The following is a 22,728-nucleotide window of genomic DNA, read 5'->3' on the forward strand; positions in this document are numbered from 1 at the left end:
ATCCAGGCTTGCATCACCCCCACCCCTCCCCGCGGGTGTCTGGTGTTAGCTTGCAACCGGGCCTGTGTTTAGACTGAAACAAGGTCCTATTGCTCCAGTAAAGGATAGGTTTTCTGCACACATCCTCCTAATCCGCTCTCAGCTTCCACCACCCTGTGCAGGAGAGTCCATCCCTCCACCCCGGCCCACACAGCGTCTCCTCCGTGAGGCCACGTTCCACCTCTGTTCTCCCGCGCTCTTTACATCGAGAAACTTCTGAGCACCAGACCTGAGGTGTGCAGTGAAGGAGTAACAGAAATCAGTTCCCAGATGCACAGTAGGAGAGATACACGCACACAGGAGCCTCATGATGAGTTCGACCATGTAGTGCTGAGCCCCTCGTACTTTTCTGAGGTTCAGGAGCGCCCCAACCTGAGCATGGAGTCTGATTTAAACGTGGAGCCCAGCCCCTCCAAGTTGTAAGAGGTCCACACTGTCCACAGTGCAGGAGCCAGGCCGCCCGGCTCCCTCTCCACCTTCATCCATGTCTTCTTCCTGCCTCCGCAGGGCTGGGCGGCACCAAGTACATCTCCTTCGAGGAGCGGCAGTGGCATAACGACTGCTTCAACTGCAAGAAGTGCTCGCTGTCGCTGGTGGGGCGAGGCTTCCTCACGGAGAGGGATGACATCCTGTGCCCCGACTGCGGGAAGGACATCTGAGCGGCCCCCCACTACTCTGACTCCCCCGCCCACCCAGGTCCCCGCTTGCGCTGCACGCAGATGCTGTTTGCTTCCTCCGCCTGCACCAGGCAATGCTGCAACCCGGTCCCCTGGCCACTGCAGGGCTTTCCTCTGCGCTTCTCAGCGACACTCACCTGTTCAAGGCCTTTACTCCACCCTCTGCTTGCGAAGGAGAAAACTCATGGGAACCTTAGGAAAGGGTTTTGACTTTCTGTAATCAAGCGAGACCAATCCGAGTGTAAAAATCCTTTTTGAGTGATATCTTTATAAACGTTTCTTTCACGCGTATTTAAGTACAATCAGTTTGTCACAAACTTGACCATTTCTTAACTATGGTAAGGTAATGAGCTGGCACTTCCGGTGTAACTTCCTGTCGTGTGGGGCTGCAAGCAAGGTGACATGGCTTACAATAAAGGTATCCAGGGCAAAATCTTTTGCCAGGCGCAGTGTGTGATCTGGTGATGAAACATGCAGGTTCTGAGTGTAAACAACACTTCATGGGACTTCCCTGACAGTCACTGGTTAAGACTCTGTGCTTCCACATCCCCTTTCCAGGGGCCATGGATTCAATCCCTGCTCAGGGAACTGAGATTCGGCATGCCATGCACGTTCAATGCCTGTTCAATGCCTGGGTCGGGAAGATCCCCTGGAAGAAATGGTAACCCACTCCTGTATTATTGCCTAGGAAATCCCATGCATGGGAGCCTGGCAGGCTACAGGGTTGCAAAGAGACAGAACTTAGCAACCAAACAGCAACAACAAAAGCTTTAATTATTAGCATATATATATACATATATATATATATAAGTTCAAATATGCTTTAAAAAAATCAAGAATTTTTACTAGAAAAAATGTACAGAGCTATTACGTACTTACTGAACTAGTCTTATTTCTGTCCTTTGATTAAACTGAATGTTTAGTTAAGGCTGGACACAGTTACAGCTTCTAGTTAACTCTTAGAATCAAATCCTAATTCCTACACGGCTGTGTAAGTCCCAGGTTATCTGGCCCCTGCCCACCTCCACCCCTGGTTCCTGGGTAATTTCATAATAGGCTCCCTGCTCTCACGGATCTGAGCCACAGCGGCCTTTCTGCCATGAGACCCTGTCCACTCTGCAGGACCCCACTCTGCACCTAGCTGGTGTCTGAGTTATCCAGGACTGGGAGCAAAGACCCCAACACTTTCTGCTCCTCATGATTCCGAGTCAGCTGCTGGTGCTGGTCTCATCTGGCAGTGGAGAAGGGTGACCCACAGTCAGGGGTCTGGGGGCACACTGACTGCTGGCTGGGACGGTTCTCCAGTGGGCTTTTCCCACAGCTGTAGCATGGGTCCAAGCGTGAGCACGTGATTGGTTCCACACCCAGCAGTGGGACACAGACTCTGCCTTTTATGGGCAGAGCAGCAATGACCACACAGTCCTTTGAACCCCACGACAAACAGGACTCTTCTGAAAGCTTTCCAAGCTGCCTCCCCTTAAAGCACCATCTCTTCCTGGGGGACCTTCCCTAATGCTCCTCACCACCCCCATCCCTCACTGTTGCACTGCAGAGTCTGAGTTTCCTCCTATCATTGCGATTATCTACCATCCACTGGGCAGGAACTTAACTCACATCTTTATCTTTTCTGCCACAACAAGGAAGACAACCAAGTTCAGGACAGACAGCACAGAGAACATCAGTCAGCAAAAGGCACTTTGGTAAAACTGATCTAAATGGAAATGAGATGTTTTTTAGTCTCTTCTGTCCAGACCCAAAAAAAAAAAAAAAATCTACGTTTAAGTTCAAGGTAGAAAGTCACCTGAGGCTTTTCCAAATTCATTGGGTAATTTAGAGCTTCAATTTCCAACTGTAAAACATCAGTAAAAAGAGGTAACTTTTTCAAGATTACTCCAGAAACAATATCACCCCTCAGCTGAACCTCTGGTCAGTCCACGTTTGCCAGGAGAGCTGACCGAGGACACATGGGGGCTGGTGGCCATCCCTGGAAGCACAGGGGCTACCAGCGGGCAGCCCAAGGACCCCCACTCAGCCCCTCACGCGGGCCCAAGATGCGGCTAGACTACTGAGACGTCGATCCAGGTACAGAAGGCTTACTATAAGGAATAAACAAGTTTCTATATAGTCAAAAAAAGGTCACTACGTGTTTTCACGTTTTATTTTTATGAATGACAGACCTACTCAGTAATTTTACTCCTTTTATTTAAATAAGGATAAGGCTAGTTAAAAGACTGTTGACATACAAAAATGTACATTACAAGGTTAAACTCTCTGTAAACTCTCCATACCGAATTACAAAACAAGCATTTAATAAAAGAGCACACTTAAAACATCACGGCCATTCTGGAGCCTCTAAGGAGGACAAGCTCCACAGCAATCAACAGGGGAAGGATGCCTGACAGACCTATGATTTCACCTACGGGCAGCTTCACTTAATGTAAGTTTTTAGAAGGTCGTTGCTATCGAATGAGTCTCTAGATCTGTTTTAGAATCATCTCTCAAAACTTAGGTCAACCAAAAAGCTATTTCAAATAATAATTACAATTCTGAAGAATTTTAATACTAGCAGTGATATGACGGCCTCGTAGTGGTATTTGCAAAGTGCCTGGTCGCTGCCCGCCTCCTCGGCCACTGGGCGACAGACCCTCTCAGACCCCTGCACCAGCGTCTGTGGTCCGCAAGGAGGACGGGGCTCACCTAGCTCTGGCCCCAGTGATCAGTGGGCCAAGCAATCCGACTTGCAAATAAACGTGAGCCTGGAGTTCAGGATCTGCAGGGTGAAGAAGGAGCAGGGAAAATAGAACTATGGGGGAGGAGAGTAAGAAAAAGGAAAACAGGGAGCAAAGAGGGAGAGGCATGGGAGCCCACGTGCCTGAAGTAGACACATGCCTGCGCCAGGAGCCACCTGACTTGACCACCCACCCTCCACTCACTTCATCCAAGCCACCAGACGGGCCCATGTCAAGGAGCAAGGGATCATCCGCATGAGTGCTGCTCAGGTCAAGGCCTGGAGACAAGCCCAGAAAGCGACCCCTGGGTCTGCTGTCATCGCCCATGGAGCTGTGTCCACTCTGTGCTCGGATGTGGGGAACGTGACCCGCAGTACTTAGCCGAGGCTTCTCCACTCTTCAAACTCAAAATGGCTCAATAATATGCTGCTATATGAGCACTGATGCTGAATGTTCATAATATGAACTTCAATTTGAAGCAACAATGTTACACAGTTCAGCTGTTATTACCAACCTACTCTGTAAGTTAAATACACAAATTAAAAATTATTTTTATTGAGAAAAACAAGTTTCCACTGACGTAAAACTGTCAAACGGCTAACTCTCTCTTAACTAGGAGAGATGCAAATGGGAGAGGAGACAGCAGAACATAAAATATAATCTGCCATTCTACCCTAAAATCTGCACTTTCAAAATCTCCCTTAACACACAGCATGTATAGGATTATGGCTGTCCTGTAACATACCCAGATGTCAGCCCTGCAGATAACAAAGCACGTTTAACAATTTACCGTAACATTAACAACTGACACAGCGCTAGTGTCTATTAGTTTTGTCTTATGTGTACGGATTTATACTTTGGATAAACGCAGAAAGGCTGGAAAACGTAGGGTTAAAGTTTGGGTATCGTACCTATCTTCAAGGCTGAATGAATGTTTTGTAAGGCGATTCAAGAGCTAAAATGCTTGTTTTAACAAATCAACAAAGGGATGAACTGCTCTAGGAAGGAAAACTCCAATCTGAGGGTCACTCATACGAGGGAAGAATGTGAAGTGCCCTTGACCTTGGTCAGAAACACGGCAGAACGCGGACCTGGGAACTCATGAGCACGAGGCTTGCGTGTCTCCCCGCTGACTTCTGTTAGCGGACCGGAGTGACGCCACTTCACACACCACGAAACCTCTGGTGCCTCAGCAGCACCCCGACTGCCCCACGCTGCTCTGAGTGACCCCTAGACTCAGCGGCCCCTCTCCTGCCAACTGTACGTCTCCCAGGCATCCTGGACCCCCAGGCTCTGGCTTTTTACCCCCTCCTCCTATCCCCCGAGTCTCCTGCCGTCAGACACCACCTCCAGCAGGATCACTCCCCTCAGGAGCTTACAGTCAGCTTCACTTGGAAAAGACGATGCTCCCAGGAGGGAGTGATTCCTGGCTGAGAGGGAGGTCAGAGCTGCCATGACTACATGGCAGGAGCATCCAAGGGCTGGGCAGTCTACTCTCCAAAACTCAACTCACAACTGAAGGGAAGGAGGAGCAGGGACCAGCACTGGGCTCCCTTTTGGTTTCTATGAAGAGAGGCAACATGGGCGCCAAGGACCGCAGTGTCCCCTGAGCAGGTGACCGGCAGCACTGCAAACGTGCTCCCCGTGGGGAGCCCTGCAGAGGAGTCTGGCAGTACTCACTAAAATACTGTGATGAACTGCTACAGCCTTTTGCTTGGGAAAAGACAGAAAAATCATGAATTTCTAACGTATTTGAGTTTAAAAAAACCCTCAAATCTCCCCAAAGACCAAAACAGACAAATGAGCATAATTCTTAAAATTCAACAAATGCTTTATACCAGACTTGCAGCTAATTATGTGACTAGGGCCAATATAAATGACTTTACTACATCACTTGTTTAAAAAGAGATTCCTTCCTAACCAGAGCATGAAAGGCAAGATTTTCCCCACCACAGGAAGGAAAGGAGGGAGAAAGGGAAAGAAAAGGACTTTATTTTTTTGAACCTAATTTAAACCTCTTAAGAAAATTCCACAATAATCAAGATCTCTGTAAATACTGTCAATATATGTGAACTTGCTTGAAAAACTACAGTTACAGTTATATTTACATTTTTGGAAACTTAACTTCACGGCCATGTCACATGCTGTATCTTCCTCTTGGCTTCTGGGGGTTTCAGGTTAATCTGAAAACACAGGGGCAGAAGTCAGTGCACACTTGCAGAAATGCCGAAGGACACCCCAAAGGCACATTTTACACCCAGACTGACCCCGGATACAGGAATGGTGGCGCGCTGCTGCCACCTGGTGGAGGAACTGGAGGCAGCAGGAAAAAAGGCCAGCCCCTAGTCCTGTGTTTACAGCTGCCCAGGGCACAGACAACATGCCCAGGCCTGGAGGTCACCCCAGAGCCAACTCAACCAGCACCCTCAGGAGGTGCTGGAATGCGACCCTGACCCCAGTGGGGTTTTCTAGAAGCCCCCTCAGAGCTGAGAACCACAGCCACTCCAGACCTGCCTCCTCCCTGCAGGGCCCATCGCCCCCAGCCTCACAGTCTATGATCTGAGCACAAGATTTGAAAGAAAAGGCACACCTCTCAAAGAATGGAAGTTTTCTGAGTAGAAAAATGCTTTCCAAGAATTTGGGGGGAAAAAAAAAATCCTCAGTGCTCACTGGCTCACTGACCATAATATTCAAGGGCCTCCCTCACAGTTCCACCTCTGCTCTCCCCCGCGCCCCCAGCAGTGACCGAGGACAAAAGCAGTGTGGCGTCACCAGAAGCGCGTGTTCCGGGGCCAAGCACATCTGAACTCAACTACAGGCTGGAGCCCTAGACTAGTTTGTTTAAACTATTGAGGCGGCTTCCTCCTCATCTGTGAAATGGGAACAGCTACTGTACCCACTGCAGGGCGTGGCTGAAAGGGGCCTGAACGATGAACTGAAATGAGAACTCTGGGCTGGTCAGGTCACTGCAGCTCTCTCTGGGGTCTGCTATTTATGTCTCAACTAGTCAGTCTTGATCTCTTTGACACAGAATATGAAGATGATAACAAAGCTGAAGAATATACAGGAATGCTGTGGACTGAATACCTTTGTCCTTCCAACTCCCTGTGTTGAATCCTGACCCCCAAGGTGGCGGTGCTGGAGGGGGGCCTCTGGGAGGCAGTTATGTCATGAAGGGGATGAGTGCGTGCCCCCTTAAAACAGACCCCAGAGAGCATCCTGCCCCTTCTGCCAGGAGAGAACACAGAGACAGCGGCCGACTCTGAACCAGGAAGTGGGCCTGAGCAGACGCTGAGTCTGCCTTGACTGTGGGCCCGTCTCCAGGGCTGCAGGAAATGAACGTTTACTGTCGGAGCCACCCAGTCAGCGGTGTCTGTTGTTAATATCGGCCTGAATGAACTAAGACAAGGAGTAAAAGCTATAAGACTGCACATATATATATGTAAAACCTCATAATTAAACTCAATATATTCTGGCAACTATACAGATCTGCCATTTGAAATGCAAGCATTCAGATGGTATGTCTAGTGGAGCCTAACAAAGCAGTCTCCCAAATCACCTCCATCTTCCTAAAGACAGGTAGGTGCATGTGAGGGGGAGGGGGAGGCCACTGGTAAACTCTAAAGATTCTGGTGTGATTTTAAGGTAAGTGCAAAACAGACCGATTCAAGGCCAATATCTACAATGCCGCTTAATAAATGCATAACCCTGCCCAACTGAGTTAACATTCTGAGTCTTGCTAACACAGAACTACTTCTCTCCTTTAGTTCCAAGAGGACAATCTAGGAAAAGTGCCCAAGAGGCACTCCCTTTACATGTTTTAAGCAGAAATAAACTGAGGGCACTTTAAAAGACACTAGCTTATCATGGATCCCAGGGCCACACACAGGGAATGAGTCATACAAACGAGACATCTCTGCACAGCGGACCTCAGGCAAGCAGCTGGCGCAGAGACCACGAGGCAGCACTCACCGTGGCCTCGGCCTCCTCCTTGGGAGCAGCTCGCTTTAACTTCACGGGAGTGGCTCCCACAGGCGACAAAGGCGGCGACTTCACAGGCCCCGAAGGACTTTTCCTATGCGTTAAGTCATGGTTCTGTTTAGTGTCATTATTATTGTGTCCCATTTTACTGTTCGTAGGCAAATTGGAAGACAAAACTAGGGGTGAAACACTTGACGAGGAATTTGACAATTTTCTAAAGGCATTACTGGTAGCGCTCGCCTGGGGTGGGGGCCTGAGCCGGTCATTATCCCCGTTCTCTGTCTTCTTCACTTTTATGCTTGTACTTGTTGAACTGCCGTCAAACACAATGAGGGGTCTTTTCCGCAACCCATCTGCAGGGCTACTCCTGAAATCACAGAGATGTATTCATGAAAAGTACTCTCTGAATGGCAAATCAGTTCCCTGGAACTCAAAGCTAAAATGATCAAAAAAGATTTGCCTAACCTAAATAGGACTACTGGAAATGAAGTTTTCTATGTTTACCCTAAATGAAATAACTTTCTGCTGCTTTGAACTTTACAAAATTTATCAACAAAAATTTAGTTATCTTTCATCTATACAGAAGACATAGTTATTTTTAGAGCATCAATCCATCAACTAACCCTAGAACTTCAAGTGGGCCTTATGAAGCATTATACGAACAAAGCTAGTGGAGGTGACGGAATTTCAGTTGAGCTGTGTCAAATCCTAAAAGATAAGGCTTCGAAAGTGCTGCACTCAATATGCCAGCAAATTTGGAAAACTCAGCAGTGGCCACAAGACTGGAAAAGGTCAGTTTTCATTCCAATCCCAAAAAAAGGCAAAGCATGTTCAAACGACCGCACAATTGCACTCATTTCACATGCTAGCAAGGTAGTGCTCAAAATCCTTCAAGATAGGTTTCAACAGTACGGGAACTAAGAACATCCAGATGTACAACTTGGATTTAGAAAACGAAGAGGAACCAGAGATCAAATTGCCAACATTCACTGGATCATAGTAAAAGCAAGGGATTTCCAAAAAACCTCTACTTCTGCTTCATTGACTAAGCTAAAGTCTTTGACTGTGTGGATCACAACAAACTGTGCAGAACTCTTCAAAAGATCAAAATACCACACCACCTTACCTGTCTCCTAAGAAACCTGTATAAAAGACAAGAAGCAACAGTTAGAACCAGACATAATGAACTGGTTCAAAATTGGGAAAGGAGTACATCAAGCCTGTATATTGTCACCCTGCTTATTTAACGTATATGCAGAGTACAACACGCGAAATGCCAGGCTGGATGACTCACAAGCTGGAATCAAGATTGTCAGGAGAAATGTCAACAACCTCAGATACACAGATGATACCACTCTAATGAAGACCTACAAGACCTTTTAGAACTAACACCCAAACGAGATGTCCTTTTCATTATAGGGGACTGGAATGCAAAAGTAGGAAGTCAAGAAACACCTGGAGTAACAGGCAAATTTGGCCTTGGAATGCAGAATGAAGCAGGGCAAAGACTAATCGAGTTTTGCCAAGAAAATGCATTGGTCATAGCAAACACCCCCTTCCAACAACACAAGAGAAGACTCTACACATGGACATCACCAGATGGTCAACACCGAAATCAGACTGATTATACTCTTTGCAGCCAAAGATGGAGAAGCTCTATACAGTCAACAAAAACGAGACCAGGAGCTGACTGTGGCTCAGATCATGAATTCCTTATTACCAAATACAGACTCAAATTGAAGAAAATAGGGAAAACCACTAGACCATTCAGGTATGACCTAAATCAAATCCCTTATGATTATACAGTGGAAGTGAGAAATAGATTTAAGGGGCTAGATCTGATAGACAGAGTGCCTGATGAACTATGGAATGAGGTTCGTGAAAACTGTACAGGAGACAGGGATCAAGACCATCCCCATGGAAAAGAAATGCAAAAAAGCAAAATGGTTGTCTGGGGAGGCCTTACAAATACCTGTGAAAAGAAGAGAGGCGAAAAGCAAAGGAGAAAAGGAAAGATATAAGCATCTGAATGCAGAGCTCCAAAGAATAGCAAGAAGAGATAAGAAAGCCTTCTCCAGCAATCAATGCAAAGAAATAGAGGAAAACAACAGAATGGGAAAGACTAGAGATCTCTTCAAGAAAATTAGAGATACCAAGGGAACATTTCATGCAAAGATGGGCTCCATAAAGGACAGAAATGGTATGGACCTAACAGAAGCAGAAGATATTAAGAAGAGGTGGCAAGAATACGGAAGAACTGTACAAAAAAGATTTTCACGACCCAGATAATCATGATGATGTGATCACTAATCTAGAGCCAGACATCTTGGAATGTGAAGTCAAGTGGGCCTTAGAAAGCATCACTATGAACAAAGCTAGTGGAGGTGATGGAATTCCAGTTGAGCTGTTTCCAATCCTGAAAGATGATGCTGTGAAAGTGCTGCACTCAATATGCCAGCAAATGTGGAAAACTCAGCGGTGGCCACAGGACTGGAAAAGGTCAGTTTTCATCCAATCCCAAAGAAAGGCAATGCCAAAGAATGTTCAAACTACCGCACAATTGGACTCATCTCACATGCTAGTAAAGTAATGCTCAAAATTCTCCAAGCCAGGCTTCAGCAATACGTGAACCGTGAACTCCCTGATGTTCCAGCTGGTTTTAGAAAAGGCAGAGGAACCAGAGATCAAATTGCCAACATCTGCTGGATCATGGAAAAAGCAAGAGAGTTCCAGAAAAACATCTATTTCTGCTGTATTGACTATGCCAAAGCCTTTCACTGTGTGGATCACAAGAAACTGTGGAAAATTCTGAAAGAGATGGGAATACCAGACCACCTGACCTGCCTCTTGAGAAATCTGTATGCAGGTCAGGAAGCAACAGTTAGAACTGGACATGGAACAACAGACTGGTTCCAAACAGGAAAAGGAGTATGTCAAGGCTGTATATTGTCACCCTGCTTAATTAACTTCTATGCAGAGTACATAATGAGAAACGCTGGACTGGAAGAAACACAAGCTGGAATCAAGATTGCCAGGAGAAATATCAATAACCTCAGATATGCAGATGACACCACCCTTATGGGAAAGTGAAGAGGAGCTAAAAAGCCTCTTGATGAAAGTGAAAGAGGAGAGTGAAAAAGTTGGCTTAAAGCTCAACATTCAGAAAACGAATATCATGGCATCCGGTCCCATCACTTCATGGGAAATAGAAGGGGAAACAGCGGAAACAGTGTCAGACTTTATTTTTGGGGGCTCCAAAATCACTGCAGATGGTGATTGCAGCCATGAAATTAAAAAATGCTTACTCCTTGGAAGAAAAGTTACGACCAACCTAGATAGCATATTCAAAAGTAGAGACATTACTTTGCCGACTAAGGTCCGTCTAGTTAAGGCTATGGTTTTCCCTGTGGTCATGTATGGATGTGAGAGTTGGACTGTGAAGAAGGCTGAGCGCCGAAGAATTGATGCTTTTGAACTGTGGTGTTCGAGAAGACTCTTGAGAGTCCCTTGGACTGCAAGGAGATCCAACCAGTCAATCCTAAAGGAAATCAGCCCTGAATATTCATTGGAAGGACTGATGCTGAAGCTGAAGCTCCAATACTTTGGCCACCTCATGCGAAGAGTTGACTCATTGGAAAAGACTCTGATGCTGGGAGGGATTGGGGGCAGGAGGAGAAGGGGACGACTGAGGATGAGATGGCTGGATGGCATCACTGACTCGATGGATGTGAGTCTGAGTGAACTCCGGGAAATGGTGATGGACAGGGAGGCCTGGCGTGCTGCGATTCATGGGGTTGCAGAGTCGGACACAACTGAGCGACTGAACAGAACTGAACTGAACCACTCTAATGGCAGAACTGAAGAGGAGCTAAAGAGCCTCTTGATGAAAGTGAAAGAAGAGCGTGAACAAGCTTAAAACTCAACATTCCCAAAACTAAGATCATGGCATCCAGTCCCATCACTTCATAGCAAAGAGACAGGGACACAATGGAAACAGTGATAGACTATTTTCTTGGGCTCCAAAATCACTATGGATGGTAACTGCAGCCATGAAATTGAAAGACTCTTGCTCCTTGGAAGAAAAGTTATGACAAAGCTAGGCAGCATATTAAAAAGCAGAGACATCACTTTGCCAACAAAGGTCCCTATAGTCAAAGCTTTGGTTTTTCCAGTAGTCATGTACCAGTGTGAGAAGTGGACCATAAATAAGGCTAAGTGCTGAAGAACTGATGCTTTCAAACTGTGATGCTGGAGAACTCTTGAGAGTCCCTTGGACAGCAAGGAGATTAAACCAGTCAATCATAAAGGAAATCAACCTGGAATATTCACTGGAAGGACTGATGCTAAAGCTGAAGCTTCAATACTTTAGCCACCTCATGTAAAGAACTGACTCACTGGAAAAGACCCTGATGCTGGGAAAGACTGGGGGCAGGAGAAGGGGACAACAGAGGATGAGATGGTTGGATGATATCACTGACTCAACGGACATGAGTGAGCAGACTCAGGGAGATGGTGAAGGACAGGGAAGCTTGGTGGACAGAGACTTGGACATAACTCACTGACTGAACAACAACAAAAAACTTTAACTTTTAAAAGTTATCATGCTGTTGACAGAGTTATCCTGCCCATGTATCACTGGTTATTTAGAAAGGCTAACAAACTATACAACTACACTAAACTACCATACTGGCAGCTTACAAACAAGGAATTGACAGGACATCTGACCCCACTCATTAAAAGTCCTTAAAGTCCAGGCATTTTCTAAACTAACTGTAACATGTATATAATTTTAAGTTTATAACTGGCAAGTCTTCACATTCAGTTTCTGGAAACCTAATTTCCACTCTTAATTCTAAGTATAAATAATAAAAGCATTCATTTGTTCAATATTAATTAGACTTCAAGTGAAACAAACGTCTTGGCCAGGGCGGGGGGGGGGGGGCACTTCCAGTTAGACGTGTTTAAAGAACTTGAACAACCAGTTATTAGGAAAAACACCTCTGCTTTGCTACTGAGAGTCCTACTAAGGACCCGCAGCATCAGCACCATCTCAGGAGCTTATAAGAAACATGCTCATCCTGAGCTGACTATCTTCTGATCAACACTGAGACTGTACACACATCTGTTTGCCAAAAGAGTATACACAGATGACACAGGTGCTATGTTCTTCTGCTGTTCTCAGAAGTGGGAAATCATCTCCCATCAGTCAGGAATCTTTCTTCGTCACTAGAGATTAAAACCACTAACTCAGAGCGAAGGTGCTCCTTATGCAGCCCTCTCATCCCATCTTCTCCCACTGTCTGCAGTGCACTGCCTAGGACAGTGATGCTCTAAAAAAAATATTCAGCGATTAATCAACAGCACCCACATGTAATGAAACAGACACAGGAAAATAATTTATTAGGCCACTTAGAGATCTTAAGATACTTCATCCTAACTAACTATGCTGATTAATTAAAGGTATAAAAGGAAATTAATCTGCTTGTGGTTTTACGAACATTTTTCTGGAATTTAAAATTTTCTGGCGTTTATGGAAGTGATACAACCATCTCTTTATTTCTATTTTATTCACAGACCTCACGGCCCTTATCTGACTCCACTTTTTTCTCCTACTTTAATAAATCTTGTTGGCTCTGCCTCCAAAACACAACCAGACCCCAAATGCTTCTTACCAAGTCCAGTATCTCCCCCAGAATCGCCACTGTCTACTGCCAGGATTACAGAACACCTGGCCTGGTTCCGTCACCCTCCCCCAACCTTAAACCACGACTCACTATAGTAGCCAGAGTAAACCTCTTACAATCTGCCTCAGACGGTATTATCTCTCTGCTCAAAATCCTGCGGTGGCTGCTCATCTCAGGGCAGCCCAGGTCTTCCCGTGCTCACCCTCTGCACCACCTTTCCTGCTCGGCCCCGCCTGCCTCCAGGCTGCTCCTGGCCATCATGCGGACACACCCCTGGCCTGGTGCTCGTGTTCGGCCCAGAACCTGGCTCACCCTCTGCTTTCCACAGGTCTCTCCACGGAAATGTCACTTCTCAGTGAGGCTGTCCCTGGGCACTTCACCCACAGCTGTCATCCCTCTTCCCATGTCACTTTTCTCCTTCGCATTTACCACAGTGCAGCATGCCCTGTATTTGACTTAACATTTTTACTGTGTTTCTCCCAATTCAAATTTGAACAAGGAATTCGGTCAGTTTTATTTACACTACAGCACAATGCCTGATACTCAATAAACAGTAGCTGAGTATTTTTTAACCTAAATTCAAGTGGGGAAAAAAAGAAAAGCAAGATTGTTCATATAAAACAATAACCAGAACCGGAGAAAAGTACCTTTTTGTCTCACTTTTCATCTCGTGTTGTTCTCTCTTCTTTTCCATCATTTTCCCCCATCTACTCTTTGGCAAATCTCTCTGAGGCAGTGGTATTGCATGTTGAACATAAAGGTCGGTCAGACTGTCTTTGTTTACTCTCATGTCATTTTCAACAGATATGTTCTTCTGTGGAAAAGGAAGCAAAAGTAATTTCAAAATAACAGCCTTCATTTTAAGTACCTATCTAACAGGGTAAGACATGAGTGCTTAGATAACAAGTATAAAACAACTTTCATGTTTGGACACATGCCTAACATCCTGCAAGAAGCAGTACTATAGAAAGGCTAAGCTCTTCAAGTTTTCTGTCCAGCTTCATCTTAAAGACAATGATCATGTGTCCTCAGTGTGACAAGGACAGCAGTCCACGCTGCTCAACCCACACAGGAGGCATAAAGGCCATCTCCAGTAGCAGCATCTTAACCTATGAATGCAACTGAAAACCGGGAACTGTCTGGAGAGACCAGACAAAAGAAAGCAAACAATGATAACAGCTACTCCATCCTGTCAGAAAGGTATCTAAAGGTTACTGTCATGAGCAGATGGGCGGGCTGGAGGTCTCACCCGCTATGATCTTCCCCAAGTGTCCCTCCTTGGGAAACTATATTAAACCTGAGCTCATCACCTAGACCTCAAAGCGATTCTCAAACTGTGATCTTTGGACCAGCTGCAAGAACTTGTTAAAAATGGCACTTCTCAGGCCACACTTCAAAATTACTGAACCAGAAACTCTGTGCATTGAACCCTGCAGTCTGTGTTTTCACACACCCTGCGCTGATTGTGAGGGACCTAAAAAGTTTCATAACCACAGGGAAAAAAGGTAATTGATATCTCTAAAAAATTCTACCAGGGTGGGGGGTGAGGGGGCCAGGTTTGAGGAAACCAGAGAAAGAGTACTGAGGGGAAAAACAAAAGGAAAACAACAAAACATGCCACTTAAACCCCCCCAAAGTTTTCAGCAATTCTCCACCACTTTAAACGAAACTCATCACTTTAAAAAAAAAAATTTTTTTTATACTGGACGATTAACAATGTTGTGATAGTTTCAGGTGGACAGCAAAGGGACCCAGCCGCACATATACACAGATCCATTCCCCGCGACCAAACCCCACTCTCATCCAGGCTGCTGCACAACATTGAACACAGTTCCCGGTGCTCTAGAGTACAACAAAACTCAACACTTTTTTTTTTTTTGGTGTTATTTTTCGTCCGCTATCAGAGGCCACAACAGCTGAAAAGGAGCAAACACTGCTTTGAGAGCCAGGAGCCCTGAGTTCTCCGGCTGCACCATCTAACGGCGGTGTGAACACAGAAGTCACTCCACCCGTCTGGGACTCAGTTTCCCCGTCTTTGAACTCGGTGAGTGTGGAGAACGGACGACTTCTCCGATGCCCTCCAGGCCGGCAGCCGGGGACCGCCACCCCTTGTTCCCGTTCTTCTACGACCTTCCCCAGCCCCTCTTGGCAGGCCCCTGATCACACCCAGGCCGCGGGGGTCGTCTGGACTCCCCTTTCCGACCATCGGAATCCCAAAAGAGTATTCCCAACTCCCAGGAGTCCCTAGAATTCTGAGGACGTCTCTCTCTCGACAGGCGAGTGCGGAGACCCGGCCAATCCGCGTGGGGCGGAGAACGGCTCGACCCCGCGGCTGGCACGGCGGCGGCGGGTGTATCGGGTGCCGCCGAGGACTACTCGGGGCGAGCTCAAGTCCCAGCGCCTCCCCGAAGCAGGCCCGCCCGAAGCAGGCCCGCCCGCAGCAGCGCGCCGCACCTGCTCCAGGGTGAGGAGAAGGAACTCCTGCGACAACAGCTCCGGGTGCAGCAGCAGCTCCGAATCCGTGCAGCTGCGACCGCCCACATCCCCCGCCATCGTCGTCGCCAGGAAACCCCGGCCGGCTACCCACAAGTCTCCCGCGAGCAAGCGTCCCGGAAGTGACGTCACGACAGGCGCGGCTGCCTCGGGTGTGTAGTCACTCTGTGTCTGCCGCGCATCGCGCTCCGCCTCTCCGGGAAGGCTAGGGTGCTGGGCGGGCTCTAACCGGGGATTATCCCTGGGGGCATAAAGAAGTGAAAAAGCTCCCTGCAGAGGAAACTGGCGTTCCCAGTCTGGCAGGAAGAGAGGGAAAGGCGCAGCTCACGAGCCACGATTGGTCGCGCCTGGTCGCGCCTCCTATGACGTCAGAGACAGAAACCAATGGGAGTCCAAGGTCAGCCTCGCGGGAAGACGGCGAGGGAGGCCGGTAGAAGTTAGTGTAAATACGGTGGGTGGTGTTATGAACGGAGAAGGTGATGGCATCCCACTCCAGTACTCTTGCCTGGAAAATCCCATGGACGGAAAAGCCTGGTAGGCTACAGTCCATGGGGTCGCGAAGAGTCGGACACGACTGAGCGACCTCACTTTCATTTTTCATTTTCATGCATTGGAGACGGAAATGGCAACTCCAGTGTTCTTGCCTGGAGAATCCCAGGGACGGCGGAGCCTGGTGGGCTGTCGTCTGTGGGGTCGCACAGAGTCGGACACGACTGAGGCGACTTAGCAGCAGCAGCAGCAGCAGCAGCAGCAGCAGCAGCAGCAGCAGCAGCAGCAGCAGTATTCTGAAAGCTTCTTGGTTGTGTTTTTTGAACCTTTTTAGTGTTTGTTTCCTAATCTTCCTCCAATATGATTTAAGGCCAAAGGCTTTAATTCCCTGGAACCCAGCGCCTGGCCGATAGTAGACACTCAAATATTTGTTCCCGAAATAATACTCGGAATGAACCTACTCACACCTGAAAGTAAGGGCAACCGAGAAGTGCCAGGGACACAGCCGCACGTTTGCTTAGTTTCCCTAGCTGTGAAATGAGAATTAAGCCCCTCACACTGTTGTGAAGATGGAGCCAAAGTAGGGCAAATCCCTCCGGTGTTACCTCTAGCTACCTGGAAATGTGGCTACCGGTTCTTGTTTTTCTTTTTTCCCCTGTGGTTTTCAGGATTTAACCTGATGTCTCAAGCTCTTCATCAGCAAAAACGTTTTATGGCAGGTAAGGCCTGTGCTTTTTTTTTTTTTTCCTCGTATTTTCCAGTTTAAAACTAGAAGTACTTCCCTGGTTAAAACTAAATCCTTCAAGCTAACTCTTGGTGCCTCTGAAACAAACGTTTCAGGATAGAAGGAGTATCCCCAGGGCAGAAGAATAAAATCACGAGTCAGAGAGGAGGAAGTATTGGTAAAGTTCCAGCACCCTCCCCACTCCAGGGGAAGGAGAGACAGGGTCTTTGGTAATGCCTGCCCTCACTCCATCCGAGGAAGAGTCTTAGAAGAGCCTCTGAAAACAGGTGGTCTGCTGTGTTTTAATCAGTTTCTGATGCAGAAGTAGGGCGGGGGATAATTTGCCTTTCTAACGATTTTTGAGATGCTGTTTCTAATGTGTACAGGCAGAAGGGCCACCTGAAAGAGACTTCTGCCACATTGAAGCACGGAAGCTACAGGCATTTGACCTGCAAGCCAGGGAGACACCATGATTGGAGGCTTCAAGCCAGGCTTGACAGCACCTAAACCACAAGACTGAAAACCAAACCCCAGAGGGGACAAAGAGCACCTCTGAATTCGTGCGGGACCAGAGATGTGAGGACCAGACATCTGCTTCTCCTCGTCCTGGCACCTTACACATTTCCTAACCAGACACAGTCCTGAGGAAGAGCGCTGGCCTCCCGTGATAAGATTATTGTCACTGGCAGCTAAGTGGGGCTTAAAGAAGAAATAAAGTTCCATTTGTTCCACATTTGAGTTTGTAGACTGAAGTTTATTCTTACTACAACAGTATTATCTGTATTGTATAGTAACTGAAAATGCTCAGGTTTTATTATGAGAATTTCCCCTTCCTCAGAGATCATGAGGTTTTCATTAACATTATTTGGGGCCTATAGTTGACAAGAACAAAGCTGAGGAAAACTAACAAACACTGCCCTGCTTGGCGTCGTCACCTCACTGGTTATGAGCTCCTCTGGAACAGAGTCCACCACCCCACCCCGACACCCTGCCTTGGCCCTAGCAACACACTGCATACGCTGAGTAAATATTCAGTGTCTATTGAATGAATGAACCATGAACAAGATATATAATGAGAACCTGGGACGTTGATTTCTCTTATTAGCAGTATAATACTAAGAATTCAGTTGTATCTATTCAATAATTAATTTTCATTAATGTTTTAGGTCATCTTTTTCACACTCTATAGAATAACTTGTTTAGTATGGACCAAAGGGATATTTAATAAGGATAATAAATGACTTCCCTGGTGGTACAGTGGATGGGAATCTGCCTGCCAATGCAGGGTTCACAGGTTTGATCCTTGGTCTGGAAAGATGCCACATGCTGCAAGCAACTAAAGCCTTTGTTCCACAGCTACTAAGCCCATACTCCAGAGCTCGTGGGATGCAACTGCTGAGCCCATGTGCTGCAATTACTGAAGCCCATGAGCTTAGAGCTGGTGCTCCACAAGAGAAGCCACCACAATGAGAAGCTCACACACCACAACTAGAGAATAGCCTCTGCTTGCTGCAACCAGAGAAAGCCTTTGTGCAGCAAGGAAGACCCAGCACAGCCAAAAATAAATATCAGAAATGAAGTTAATTGATAATTCCTTTGAAAACTTTATATTCTTAAATATGATTAATCAAGACAACATGCTGCTGCTGCTGCTAAGTCGCTTCAGTTGTGTCCGACTCTTCGCGACCCCACAGGTGGCAGCCCACCAGGCTCTGCCGTCCCTGGGATTCTCCAGGCAAGAACACTGGAGTAGGTTGCCATTTCCTTCTCCAATGCATAAAAGTGAAAGTGAAGTTGCTCAATCGTGTCCGACTCTTCCACCCCATGGACTGCCGCCCACCAGGCTCCTCCCTCCACGGGATTTTCCAGGCAAGAGTACTCGAGTGGGGTGCCATTGCCTTCTCTGCAAGACAACATGAGGAGTATAGAATTAGCCAGATGCAGATCTTTGCATGTTTATGGATTAGTTTCATAGAGCTGCCAGACATGTGAAATAGACTTCTCAAAAACTTCAGGAAGAAGGTTTGTAGATGGAATAACGTGCACGTGTGGAGTTTGCCATTTTAAGAATCTTATGACAAATTTCTTCAAAAAGGAAATAACTATTTCTGAATTATCTTCTTTTGCTCCTCTTTGTTAACACATCTTCACTCCTAGATTGTTTAAAGCAGAAGACAAATGTTCCGTAAACTATTTCAACCAACAGAGTTTAATTCTATGTATAAAAAATTCTGCCGTGGTGTTGAGTTCTTATCCTTGCTCTGTTCTTACTTTGTGGAATGTAGGGGAAGTCTTTCACTTTGTGTCTGTTAATTCCTGTGTACAGTGTAGAAATCAGTAGTGCCTACTTCATGAGGATATTGCTTAAATGAGGCCACCACGGTAAGCCCCTTAGCCCTGTGTCTGGCTGGCAGTCAGTAGCTATCACCTCTGCCCCTGGCGGAGCACTGAAACGACGAAACAGAGTAGATTCTAGGCCAGGTGGGCCGTGATGAGCTGATGGCCAGCCACACATTCTCCATGGGCCTGGGCAAAACGAGATGGATGAAAGCTCAGGTGGAGCCAGCTCCCTGGCTCCTCCAGACCTGCACTTGCCCTTGAAGCACAGGTAGCTGTACACTCTGGAAACCCCTTACCCACCTGGAGGCTGGGCCAGTGATGCTGGATCCACAGGGTCAGGACTGAAACTCTGTCTGGGGCTGGTGGGATGTGTGTGGCCGGCCAGAAGGGAAGGACGTAAGTGGTCACAGAAAATTAATTCCTGATAATTCTTTATTTGCTTCATTTGACTTTTGGGGGGGTCATTTGTTTTTCTCCCTTTGAAACAAGGCTGGAGAGTAGTAGCTGGTATCTGCGTCTAGATTGGGGACGACATCTTTGTTTTATTCTCCAGGGGCTGGAGGAAAGCTGAGGTCTTGGGGGCCTCTTAAAGTCAGGAAAATCATTGAGAAAATTGGGCTTTTTACATGCTGATAATTGCGCAGTGACGGCCCTAGAGGGAATTTTCTTTTTCTCTGTGGAACTGGAGTTTGACTATATATTGAAGAGAGGCCCATGGATTCATCCTAACCTAGGACTCTATGCTATCCCCAAAGGGATAGCTACCGATGGGCGTTCCTGAAGGAGTGGGTAAATAGTCCAGGACTCCCTGCCTCAGTAAGGACACCCTGCGAATTCACCGCCCCTGGGGCTCGCGGCTAGCTGTGGGCCTGGGGCGGGCGGCGGGCGGCTCGTGCCCGGCAGTCCATTTCAGCCCTACCGGGGCCACCAGCCGCCATCCACTCACTCCTCCAGTCCAACTACGTCAGGTGGCCGTGCGGTCCAACCTTTCCTAGGATGGAGGGATGGGCGGATTCACTTGTTCGTTCAGCAAGTACACTGCCCAGCGCCGTCGCGGTGCTAGAAATAGGGCGGCGAGCGTGTCCAGCAGGCCCGGGGGAGGAGAAAGCGCGGCCCCGGCAGCTGCAGCCTTGCCGCGTTACCGACCCCGCCCAGGGCTCGGCAGGCTCCGCTCGTGCGCCGCAGAGATCTGCGCGTCTCCCCGCCCATCGCCCCCGCGAGCCCCGAGGCAGGCGCTCCGGCCCCCCAAATCCGGGGCATCCGAGGCCAGAGGGGCGCCCCCTCCTGCGACCAGGCCCGGGGCGGGGTCTGCAGCCGACGCGGGGCTCAGGCCGGACGGGGAGCGGCGCTCCCGCCCCGGCCACCCACGTGACGGGAAGCGGCGGGGCTGGGCCGGGCCGGAGCCGGAGCCGGGGCCGGGGCCGGGGCCCAGGGGCGCGGGGCCCGGAGCGGCCGGAGCGCGGCCGGTGAGCGGGCCCAGCGGCGGGGCGGAGACGTGAAGGGGGTTAGGGGGCGGCGGGTACGAGCAGGTGCGCGCGGGCAGGTGGCGAGGAGGGGACTGCGGCCGAGCGGGGGGTGGGCGCGCAGCGCGGGGACCGGGCGGGTGTGCGGCGTGCGCGTGTTCGGGGCTGGGAAGACCCGAGACCGCGTCCGGGTTTGAGTGAGCTGTTCTGGGGGGAGGAGCCCAGCAGGACGACGCCCCGCGACCCCTGCCCCTCCACGCGAGTATGCGATCGTTTCGTCGCTATGGTTGACATTTCCTGGAGCTCCTGGGATTTGAGAACGCAAATTCCGGGCCACATTCGGGCCCGACTGTCTGGCCTGAACTGGGAGACCCGGCAGGGGTGTGTGATGGGAGGCGGGGATTCCTCGCCGCCGTTCCGCCCTGGGACGCAGGTGCTGTGGAAGTTGGCTTCTCCTCTGCCCGCCTTATGTGTTTTAAGAGGTGGCTTTCAAGACAGAAGCTGCCACCTCTGGTTGCTCGCACCTGCCATCACTCCCGCCAAAGGCTTCGGGTGACCATTAAACCACCCACCCCCGCCCCGCCCCAGGCCCTAGCTGGCTGCAGGAAATGGGGTTTCACACAGCTCTTCATGCACATAGGCCGTATTGAGTTCAGGGGTCCCAACCTGTCGGATCAGGGCTCCCTCCTTGTGCAAGTGCCCGGAGAGGACAGAAAGCCGTGGAGACAGTGGTGGCAGGTGGAGACCCGGGGAGAACGTGTGTGGAGGGTCCACCGCGGTGTGAGCCGGCAGCCCGGCCCGGAGCTCACGGCTGGAGGGGCCACCGAGCCCGCTGCCTCTCCTCTGGGCTCCCTTCTCTGCTGGTCAGCAGGAAACTCCAGCCTTATGGTCTGATAGGAAGGAAGAGCTGGACAGCTGCTTCCTTTTCTTTTTCCTTCCACTTCTGCCAGCCTTGCTGCCTCCGCGGTCACTGAAGCGGCCTCTCTGGTGTATGACCTTCCCAAGCCGGGTTCTTCGCTTAACAGGGGCTGAGCCGCTCTGTGGTGGGAGTGGGGGGATGGAGTTGTGGGTTCAAACCCTGCCCCTGCCCCTTCTAACTGGGAGCCCTGGGCATTCACTGGACGTTCTGAGCCTCAATTTTCTCAATCAAAACCGGGGAGATATGAGAAAAGATACATGCAGTGCATTAAGAGAGTGCATGTAGCACAGAGCCCGGCACTTAGTAGGCGCTAGATAAATTACAGTTAGTAAACAGAAGCGGTCATGGGGCCGGAGCTGTCTGGGCTCTAAAGCAGGTGGGCTCGGCTTTGAGTAATTGGTAACCGGGTGAGGGCTTGCCTCTGCAGTTAGACCCCTCCTGGACTCTGAACTCCAGAGTGCACATTTTCTGTGCACATTTTACAGAGACCTGGAGGGACAGGTGTAGTGGCCCTCACCTGCAGGTCCGTCCTCTGCCCCTTCTCTTCCAGTCGACACTGAGCCTCAGTCCTCTGGTCCTGGAGGCAGCTTGCCCTCCACGTCAGGCTCCCAGGACGCTTCAGCCTCTGCCTAACCCTCCAGTGACAGGGGTTTGCCTGAGGTCCCTTTCTCCTTCAGGCAGATCCAGTAGACAAGTTTTAAAAGCACAGAGACCAGTGTTTTAAAAACGCTAACCTTTCCAGGCCTGATTTGCAGCTAAGCGTTCTGTTCTTACACAAAACATATGGCTTATTCCTTCATGCTAATATTAAAATTTTGTGATCCTTTAAAAAAACTCGAGGAAATTTTCCTTAATGGGTTAAGCATCTTCATCTTGGCCTGAGCCCAGTTCTCATTAGAAATACATTAAAGTAATCATTTGTGGTGGCCAGGTGTTTGGAGACTGCCCAAGAATTTGGCCCGTACTTTACAACTCATCTCTTCTGTGGCAAACCTGACCCGTTTTTCTTTATTTAAAAACGCTGTACTACTAAATGAAGGCAGAAGTAGCAAGTTAATTTGGGGCTACCTGAGTGAGCTGAAATGCCTCATGCAGAAGGGCAGGAGTCACTGAGTGTGCTGTGAAATCTTGCAGGTGATTTGAGGTCAGGATCTTGTCTTGATGGTCAGGTAGCTTTGTTGAGGAAATAA

The 22,728-nt window shown here is 48.5% G+C and overlaps 3 protein-coding genes and 2 long non-coding RNA genes across 14 annotated transcripts in view; 3 read left to right on the forward strand and 2 right to left on the reverse strand.

The window, feature by feature from the left end:
* The window catches only part of FHL2 (four and a half LIM domains 2), a 47,539-nt gene extending 46,390 nt beyond the window's left edge, over nt 1-1,149 (forward strand). For all 9 annotated transcript variants that reach the window (XM_069580565.1, XM_069580561.1, XM_069580562.1 and 6 more), the window contains one exon: nt 547-1,149. In XM_069580565.1, the coding sequence (XP_069436666.1) occupies nt 547-698 (152 nt within the window). In that variant the 3' untranslated portion in view covers nt 699-1,149. The remainder of the gene's footprint in view (nt 1-546) is intronic.
* Nucleotides 1,150-2,901: 1,752 nt separating this feature from the next.
* Nucleotides 2,902-15,979, reverse strand: C3H2orf49 (chromosome 3 C2orf49 homolog). 2 transcript variants are annotated; one of them, XR_011255164.1, is made up of 5 exons: nt 15,565-15,979; nt 13,758-13,924; nt 7,418-7,793; nt 3,650-5,628; nt 2,902-3,486 (listed from the first exon to the last, which is right to left on the reverse strand). XR_011255164.1 is itself a non-coding variant. In XM_069580569.1 (4 exons), exons 1-4 carry the CDS (start codon nt 15,661-15,663, stop codon nt 5,572-5,574), a joined length of 699 nt encoding a protein of 232 aa, XP_069436670.1. In that variant the 5' UTR covers nt 15,664-15,979; the 3' UTR covers nt 2,902-5,571. The 2 variants fall into 2 exon arrangements, 1 of the variants encoding a protein (XP_069436670.1); XM_069580569.1 differs by having other exon boundaries at nt 2,902-5,628.
* Nucleotides 15,980-16,013: 34 nt separating this feature from the next.
* Nucleotides 16,014-17,549, forward strand: LOC138435653 (uncharacterized). Its single transcript, XR_011255165.1, has 3 exons — nt 16,014-16,137; nt 16,761-16,811; nt 17,203-17,549. It is a non-coding gene; the product is annotated as an uncharacterized lncRNA (long non-coding RNA).
* Nucleotides 17,550-17,555: 6 nt separating this feature from the next.
* LOC138435654 (uncharacterized) lies at nt 17,556-20,536 on the reverse strand. The gene is made up of 2 exons (XR_011255166.1): nt 19,457-20,536; nt 17,556-18,719 (listed from the first exon to the last, which is right to left on the reverse strand). It is a non-coding gene; the product is annotated as an uncharacterized lncRNA (long non-coding RNA).
* The window catches only part of TGFBRAP1 (transforming growth factor beta receptor associated protein 1), a 31,278-nt gene continuing 29,064 nt past the window's right edge, over nt 20,515-22,728 (forward strand). The window contains exon 1 of the mRNA XM_069580559.1: nt 20,515-20,622. The gene's annotated coding sequence lies outside the window, so the exon portion shown is untranslated. The remainder of the gene's footprint in view (nt 20,623-22,728) is intronic.

Source organism: Ovis canadensis, chromosome 3 (genome assembly GCF_042477335.2).
Source record: "Ovis canadensis isolate MfBH-ARS-UI-01 breed Bighorn chromosome 3, ARS-UI_OviCan_v2, whole genome shotgun sequence".
Lineage (NCBI taxonomy): Eukaryota > Metazoa > Chordata > Mammalia > Artiodactyla > Bovidae > Ovis > Ovis canadensis.